The sequence below is a fragment of the Abrus precatorius genome, unplaced genomic scaffold (genome assembly GCF_003935025.1).
Source record: "Abrus precatorius isolate BTA unplaced genomic scaffold, Abrus_2018 Scaffold6, whole genome shotgun sequence".
In the NCBI taxonomy this organism is placed as follows: Eukaryota; Viridiplantae; Streptophyta; class Magnoliopsida; order Fabales; family Fabaceae; genus Abrus; species Abrus precatorius.
Window position 1 is genome coordinate 11,882,889 of NW_020874406.1, and position 8,862 is coordinate 11,891,750.

The 8,862-nt window shown below is 33.6% G+C and overlaps 1 protein-coding gene across 3 annotated transcripts; it reads right to left on the reverse strand.

Annotated features, from left to right (window-relative positions):
* Window positions 1-1,308: 1,308 nt before the first annotated feature.
* On the reverse strand, window positions 1,309-8,604 carry LOC113869284 (hydroxyproline O-galactosyltransferase HPGT1-like). 3 transcript variants are annotated; one of them, XM_027505530.1, is made up of 13 exons: window positions 8,176-8,604; window positions 7,722-8,088; window positions 7,572-7,635; window positions 7,337-7,386; window positions 7,033-7,226; window positions 6,474-6,537; window positions 6,316-6,388; window positions 5,845-5,968; window positions 3,585-3,672; window positions 3,432-3,482; window positions 2,644-2,715; window positions 2,439-2,551; window positions 1,309-1,839 (listed from the first exon to the last, which is right to left on the reverse strand). In XM_027505530.1, the coding sequence occupies exons 2-13, from the start codon at window positions 7,832-7,834 to the stop codon at window positions 1,817-1,819; spliced, it is 1,029 nt and encodes a 342-aa protein (XP_027361331.1). In that variant the 5' UTR covers window positions 7,835-8,088; window positions 8,176-8,604; the 3' UTR covers window positions 1,309-1,816. The 3 variants fall into 3 exon arrangements, with proteins under 3 accessions (XP_027361331.1, XP_027361330.1, XP_027361332.1); XM_027505529.1 differs by lacking the exon at window positions 8,176-8,604 and having other exon boundaries at window positions 1,309-1,946; window positions 7,722-8,135; XM_027505531.1 differs by lacking the exons at window positions 1,309-1,839; window positions 2,439-2,551; window positions 2,644-2,715; window positions 8,176-8,604 and adding an exon at window positions 3,124-3,239 and having other exon boundaries at window positions 7,722-8,135.
* Between the last annotated feature and the right edge of the window lie 258 nt (window positions 8,605-8,862).

Sequence of the window (8,862 nt, forward strand, 5' to 3'; positions counted from 1 at the left end):
ATATTAAATTTTAAACCATTAAATATATGATACTACTTTACGACTGATTAAGTATTTCTCCATTTTGAATGACCAATTAAAAGCAAATTTGAAGTTCACACTTGATATTAGAATTCGTAGCCAAATAAAATTAAACGAGACTGGTTTCAGTTAGAACTTGGAGGTTGTAACTTAGCATTTTATAATTTATTATTTCCCAGACTGAAAGCGTAGGAAAAACTGCCCATCAGATACGCAAATGAAAGTGTCATTTTTTTCTCATTGGTCCAAAATGAAAGTGTACTCTGAAACAGCCTTTTGAGGAACTTCCGGGAAGTTGCATGCTTCTAACAACATATGGTGTTTAACCAGAACAGCTCCCGGTCGATGTACCGGGGGGAGAATAGAATCCAAGTTCCACCCGAATTTACGGAGAAATTAAACTTCTTTTTTCTTCTTTTCATCTCTCATGCCAATATCAGGGGGTATAAATAAGAATTGAAATAGGTTCACTTGTTATGATCTAACCCACATTATTTATTAAGTTCAACTTGAGATTTTGTAATAAACTTAATTAAAATAATTATATCTAAGGTTATTTATAAAATAATTATATCTTTTTAAGTGGACCATCAAATATTTGTCTCTTTCTAGGCAAAGGGCTTATTAAAGTGAATTCAACCTTTTTAACATGCCTTTTTCATAAAAGCTTAGTTAGCATGCGTAAGAAACTAAAGTAAACTAACTTCGAAAAAAGTCAGATGAAAACTTAAAATATAGTCTGACTCAAATCTTAGATTTTAAAAACCAGGTCAGCTTTAAGTTTTGTAAACTCTAATCTATCTTCCTACCCTTGGTATAAATGTCGATCCTATTGACGTTTAAAAAAAGTAATTAAATAATAATTAGATCCTACGTTAACTAACATTTCAAATTGTGCAGACATTCTAAGCAAAGTCATGGGATAAAGCCCCCAAATAATATCCATAAAATGTTTCAGTAAAAAAGTTCCCATATGGGTTTAATGCAAGACAACACGGTAGTCGATTAGAGTATTTGAAAAATAGTACAATCATAAAAATTGACATCCACACTAGAAAGAAGGAAAACAGTATTGTGTGGGCGGGTGGGTGATATTGCATGTCAATAAAGTATAAAAGAAATAAGTTCACAAACATCATCGCTCAATTATACCTACAACCATGTCTATCATATGTAAAGAAAATCTACTTCGCAAAGTTTACAGAAATATATATCAAACATCTCTGTAAAGAACTATGACAGTGCCCTTGACATACTCGATGTTATTCAAAGAAAAATAAACTAGGCAGAAGAGGCTTGAATGCATGTGGTGCTCTATGCAACATAGATTGTCTAAAGTAAGAACGACCAACCTCAATCAGGAGTGAAATCAATGTGGATCTCAACTCTAATAAGAAAATTTAAAAAAAAAAATGTTTCCTTTAATTAAGTTGCTATGAGATTCTTTCATTTATCCCGCGGGGTAAAAATGAATAGTTTAACAAGAATGGGGGAGAGCTATTTATAATTTATATTACATGATTAAATGGGGAAGGAGCAGTTTCTCAAAATCAGACGAGCACATGATGCAAATTTCTCAAAATACCTTCGACCATCCCAAGGAGCATGTATGTAAGTATCTATTGTCAGAGGCAGAACTCCTAACCAACAGCTCCCCTGCCTTCAAGTAGCAGAATCAACTGCTGGTTGAGATTATCTGAATTGAAAATCACCCGAGGCAAAAATAATGGCGGGAAGTAACAGTTTCTGTTTGCTATACATTCCTTTTATGTTACTCAAATTCAGTGGCAAGTCCTCATACTGCTGCACAAATTGCCCCTGAAAGATGGGAAGCAAAAATATTTAATAAGAATTCGTTTAAATGGAACTGTGCAAATGGCTAAATCCATCACCTTTTGTGTGTGCGTACATGCTAAGTCTCTTTTCTAAGAAAAATCATAACGGATCCATTATGAGTAATACTTAACCCATTCCAATTTCCAACCTAAATGCCTATGACTGGAGACAGCCTAGGATCAAGATTGATACAACTTCAAAACAGTAAAGTTAATGCATCCAATATGATTTGTTTGATTACAGTCCTGCTAGTCTTGTCTTATTTAACCTGAATTCATGAAAATTATACTGAGACTATTACTTTGTGCAAACTACATTAGATTGCCACCATTGATCCACTATAAGTGGCTTAAGTAGTGGGGACTGGGGAGCCGTGTTTTGCACAAACATAATATCATAATGACTCTCAACAAGGTTATAACCCAGGGATTATTTCACTCTTACAGCACAATTAAGCCAATGTGTGCAATATTTGTAGGATGATTCATTATCCAAACCATAATTGGTGAATGGATAAGGTCCTAACTCCTAACCATAAATTACAAGCTTGTGTATGTGAAAGAGGGTAGAAAGAAAGGGACCTGGGGACCAGGAGGAGCAGCACAACTTTCTTTCATCAACGTGCATCACATCAATCCCAATAAACCATGATCCTGTGCTTATATCATCATGTGCATATGTACGAAGAATAAATCTGCAAAGTGAACATTTCATACTGATCCCACCTTCTGATATAATTGTTACAAGGATTTTTAAAAATGCACATACCAAAACAAGGAACTATACCTGTTTATTGAAACAAACTGTGCCAATGCTTTTGAAATGACATAGACCTCGCCTGAAGCATGCCGAAAGTATCTGAATCAAACAAGCACGAATATGAATGTCAACAAAAAAAAAAAATGCCAGGAAGGGAGAGAAACAATTTCTGAATCTAATACCATGATTTAGACAAAGGATAGATGCTTTTGGATAAGCTTTTATGGAACAGATTTATGATATATTTTTTTTAGAATTTCTTTTAGAAGCTGAGAAAAGTAATAAAGCAGTTTTATAGTGCTTTTTTCTTTTTTAAATCATACAGCTATTATAATTTTGTATACATCTTTTATAATTAAAAAACATTTTTTTCCTTTAAATACGCACATTCATTAGTTAGGAAAACCATTAAAAAAGTAATCCCACTTCTGAGGCATATGCTACTCATCAGGACATCATGCTCGGGGGAAATTGTCAATGCTTAACTTTTGTATAGAAACAGTCTCGCTCATTATCATTATTGATCAAAATTCTACTGCTGCATAAGCTCATCGAAGAATTCATACAATGGGAACAAAATATATTTTGATAAGGTATCATAACAGTAGATTTGGTAAATCTTTCTGAAACAAGAATTTAAAAGTAATAGCATCGTACATACTGGCGCTAAATAAAAAACAACTTGGAAATTATTCTCAAACCAAGCAATACCTCTGGTAATGTGCTAGACCGGACAATTTCAGCCTTATTATCAATATTCCATATATATGTGTGTGTGTGTGCGCATAATGATTAATTAAGTCTGTATTACTCACGATTTTCTATCGCCAAATTTCCACCAGTCTGGCTCATGCCATTTATTTGTCCTATAAAATAAGATTCCGACAAAATGAGAAAAAGCAAAAAGATATTGTAATACAATGATAAACTATTCTTTTTGCCCAATGAAGCATTTTGACAATACTCACGGCTCAGAGAAAACTTCGCCTGATTTCATACAACCAATATAAGCACGGGGCTTGTCCAAATAAGAAGTTAGCACTCCTCCAAAGCCATCTGTAGAAGAAATAGTTTCACACTATCAATAACCAAGTAAAGATCCATTAAGTTCCAGTATCATAAAAGAAAACCATAGTAACGTTCAGAATATTACAAGTGAGGCCTATAACATAGCTCATTTTTAAGTCTCCTCTAAACATCTGAATGATATGTTAATATCATAACAGCTGTACATATCTGTTATAATTTATACTTATTTATTGTAGAATTATTTTATTACAATATATAGATATCAATTTTAGGAGCTGAATATAATCCCTGAAAATTTGCTGAATGAAGGGAGCATTTTTGGCATCTTCTCTCTTGTAAAGTTTCACAATTAGTATGTAACGAGACAGGTCTCACAGGTAGAAACAAGTTTTCACATAAACTCTCTATCTTGTTATCCTTTGATATTTTGATTCCGGAGCCTTTAATCATTGACAAATACAATTGTACCTCTGTTTAATGTTTGAAAATATGATGGAAGTCAAAAAGTACATACTAATGATGACAATTATCTGCCAATAAGTGTTGTTGGTGATATTTCTTCTTCCATGACTAATGTTTTTGTGTCCCCTAGCCTATCTACTAATCTTATTTCTGTTGAGCAATTAGTAGATCATGATTATGATTGTAATGTGCAATTTTCTTCTTGTGGTTGTATTGTACAGGATTAAGTGTTGGGGGAAATAATCGTGAAAAGGCCTAAAGTGGGACCACTCTTTCCTACACATCTTTCTCCTCCGATTTATCCTAAATTTTCTTTATTTTCCCTTACTTGTACTGATGTTAAAATTGGAAACCAAGAGTGGCATAAGCGCCTGGGCCACTCAAATTCTTATGTTCTTAGTACCTTGTTTAAAATTGGATCATGGAGCAATAAAAATTCTCACTTTCTTTATGTTTCCTTTGATTGTACCACATGTAAACTTGAAAAAAGTACAGTTATGTCCTTTCTTACTAATTCATCCCATGCAACTAAATGTTTTGATGTGATCCATAGTGATGTTTGAGGTATTGCTCCCATTATTTTTCATGCATACTACAAGTATTTTATTACTTTCATAAATGATTGCAGTCGCTTTACATAGGTGTATTTTTTTCAGTCTAAGGCAGAGGTTTTCTCTATTTTTAAACAACTTGTATCTTTCGTGGAGACTCAATTCTCCAAACATATAAAATTTTGAGATATGATTCAGGTGGAAAATATATCTAAAGAATTTCAAGTGTTTCTACAAAACATGAGAATAATCTCTCAGCATTCTTGTCCTTCAACTCCACCACAAAATGATGAAGTTGAGAGAAAGAATTGTCATCTTGATATGGTGAGAACTCTTCTTCTTGAATCAGTTTCTTGTTGGCAAATTGTTGCTGGTTGACTTACCAGCATCAATTTGAGGAGGGATATTAATGTCAGAACAATTATGCATATATGATGTAATTTATACCTATTTATTGTAAAATTATTTTATTACCATATATAGATATCAGTTTTAGGAGCTGAATATTAATCCCTAAGAATCTGTTGAATTAAGGGAACGTTTTCAGTATTTTCTCTCATAAAACCCTTTCTTTATTTGGATATTTAATATTGAGAGAAGAGAGTAATGAAAGATTTAATCATATAAATGATATTATTGTTTTTTATATCTTTTGTTCATATTTTTTTATCCTTTTTATTTTTTCAAAAAATAAAAGATAAATATTTTTTCACTAAAAATGAATAATTTTATTTTTATATTTTTATAAAAAATTATTACTTTAAAAATTAACATTTAAAAAAAAAAAATTCTAATTATGAAAAAGTACGAGAGAGTAAGAGAGAGAAAAGTCTCCCACAATGGGAGAATTAAAAAACCTGAATAAAAAAATTGCCTAATATTTCTCCTCCTAATTAAATAACTGTCAAATAAGAGTGAAACCCCACTAACCCCTCTTTCTCCTCCAAAACATGACATCCAAACATAGCCTAAAGAATTTATGGGAGAAAATGGTTGATCAGAAATTGCATATTCATGATGACAATGTTACACAACAAGTCTGAGTAGTCCACTGAATCAAACTCTAGAAAAATCCTCACGGCATCTGAATTCAGTAAGCAAGGAGTCTAATATGTACATATATGTATATATAACAATAGAGATGTATTATATTTTTCAACACCTGACAGAATTACAGACCACATACCAAGATTAACATAGACATCGTCATTGACCTTAGCATAAAATTCAGCATCCCAGTTGTCCACTGCATAAATGAAGAATGATTTTATCTTTTTTGCTTTCTCTTCAGATGTCTCCACTTGATTATCCTGTGAAGTAACAATAAAGCTAATGACAACATAATATTTGATTGTTGAACGTATTAATATACATACAACTTTGTGCCATACATCTAAATATCAACCAAGATTCCATCATCACATCAAGCTCAATAGTCTACAAACGAGTAGGAACAAACCTTGGCCATACCAAGTTACCAATTTCCCAAAATTGAGTTCAAAAAAGAATAAAGCCATACTTCTATCAAACCAAGACTTTTTTTTTCACAATTGAAAGCATCTTTAATTCATTTTATCAGGCCTACACATTCAATCACAGTCCATATAGCCACGTGAAATGTTGTTGTATGAAATTGTCAGTATAAAAGTCAACATACAAGAATGATGAAGTCATTGGTCTGACTGCTTTCTGTTTCAACTTCTTTGTCCAAATTGTCTCCGTGATTTGCACTGCATAGAAGGAAATGCCAATTGGATCAAAAAGTAAAAAAGCCAATCATTTGCTAAATTTGAATTTGAACCACTAAAACTATACCTTCTTCCTATTACAAATCTCACTATGATGCCTTTTTTATCAGCCAGTTTTTTCATGGCGGTACCTGCAAATGAAGCATCAATAAGTTCTACTTCTGTAAACTACATCAAAATGTTAAAAGCCTAAAAAACGGAAGCTATATTTACAGTAGAGAAGTTCATCAATGAAAAAATTATTAACGTGATTATTTTCAGATATAATTAATCATATTGACATTAATAAACCAAAATAAGTTATAAAAGCACAGAAATAGGGTAACAAAAGTTAAGGAATAGTGGATTATTCAAAACTGAAAAGTGATAAACACTTAGGTGTCCAAACTTCTGAGTTTTGACTTCACAAGGAAATGGAATGCATCCTAAACCTAGTTATTGGTCATATTTCATTCAGATACAATATTGAAAATGATAAAACTGAAGAAAACCTGAAATAATAACGGAACACCTGATATAGTCTACCCTGAAATAATTTTGCACATAGCAGGTGTTCCTGAATTAAACAAGAGAATCATAACGTGCAATAATGTTGCTATAGGAAACCAAACCAACGGAAAAGCTACCTGTTTGCATCCAAGCCTTACGGATTGCATCTCGGTTCTTTTTTCGGCCAAAGGTTGTCATTATTCCTATAACTGAAAGCACCTTCTTGGTAGCATGCTTCCCATCATTTCCTGAGAAGTGCTTTGGAACAAAACCTTCCTGTCTAGCTGCAGCTAGTTCCATCTCAAGCGCTGACAACTTCTTATGTTGTTCCCTGAAAATAAGAGAATAATAGCGTCAGGAAAAGATGAAGATCATTCACAGCCAAATTCGAATTCAGCAACCAAAATGACGTTGGCACCACTAGAACAATTAGAAAATTACCTGCAGGCTATAATTTTAAGTGTATCATCAACAGATACAGCCAAGTGACCCTGAAATCGGATGAACTATACTGCCTCATTGTTATCCTATGACGACAGCTAAAAATTAAAAACAAACACACTAGCGATTGCATTGTACTCACGCACAGACGAGGAAAGGTTCAAATAACAATACCACAAAATTTCGGTGTCAAAACACACACAAGCAATGCAATGTATGAAAACTAACATCATACCTGACCAGTTTTTTTTTCAAGCTCTTCAATTAAATATGCCCTACTTTCCGCATCCTGCCACAGCCTGCGCATCACACGGCATAAAATGGAAGTTAAAAGAAAGATTTATGAATAAGGAGAAGAAATTTGAAAATAGAATAGCTAACTAACCGGCCAGCAACGTAAATGGTAGCCATGGTAGCAACCATGGCAAGCATGAGAACAGACACTCGAGATCCAAAAGAGTGACCAGATAACCGGCTTTGTGATCCCCGGCTACGCATTTCTCGTTCGAGAAAGTGTCAGAAATTTTTCATCTAAGTGTGTATCGGAGACTGAAATTCAGATCCGGAGATTGTAGTTTGGGTTCGGAGGAAAAAAAGAGGAGCAAATCGATGTTTAATAAACAAAGATAACTGTTTGGTTGAGCCTTGATGTTTCGAGTTTGAACTATGAAGACGACGTTACAACCGTTTTCAGTTTCAGGGTTCGTGTATCTGCTTTTTCTGTTCCAAGTTTCAACAGAGATGTCTAAAAGCTGAGATCGAATACAAAAAAATGAATTTAGTGGCAATTGCGAGGGAAAAATATAAACATAGCCCGGGAAGGGTACGATAACCTCGACCTTAATCCCGTATTCAACAGAGTTCTGTGTGTCTAACCCAACGAACGCTGCACTGCATTTTTGTTTCTACAAACATTCCCTCCCACTAGACTTTTTGACGCACGTAGTTTGTTTTGAGCGGAAAAAAGAGGGAACCAAACTAGGTGAAAAGAAATCTGAGCGAGAACGAGATCGATGTCCCATTTTTGTTATCATTTAGACAAGTTTTTAATCTTGCCAACACTTGTAAGATTATAATGTCAGGAAAAAAAGATTCAGGTAACTCAAATCCAGATAGATAGATAGATTAGAGGGCTATAGATTCCTGAATCTGAACATCTTCAAGAACATAGGTGTATTCTATCAAGTTCTTAATCTGTTAGAAGCAGTTCTGATACAGTCTTTTGGTAGAGAGATTGGTGAATTTAGGAGAATAGGAGAAATTTCAGTAGAAGAAGTTTGGCTAGTATTTGTAGTTATACTCATGATTTTGTGGAGACTCTTCCTTACTTTATTTATAATGATTATTACACTTATCCCCTCCTTCAATAGAAACGTTAGGCTCTGATTAAATACAAGAGTTCGTGGCATTGTTACAGATAGGAGCGACTGTGAATACAGTCTCTCCAGGTCTGTCAACTGTCCAGCCAATAAACTCTGAGGATATGAGCATCAAACAATTTGAAGGCTCTGATACCATTACTCACC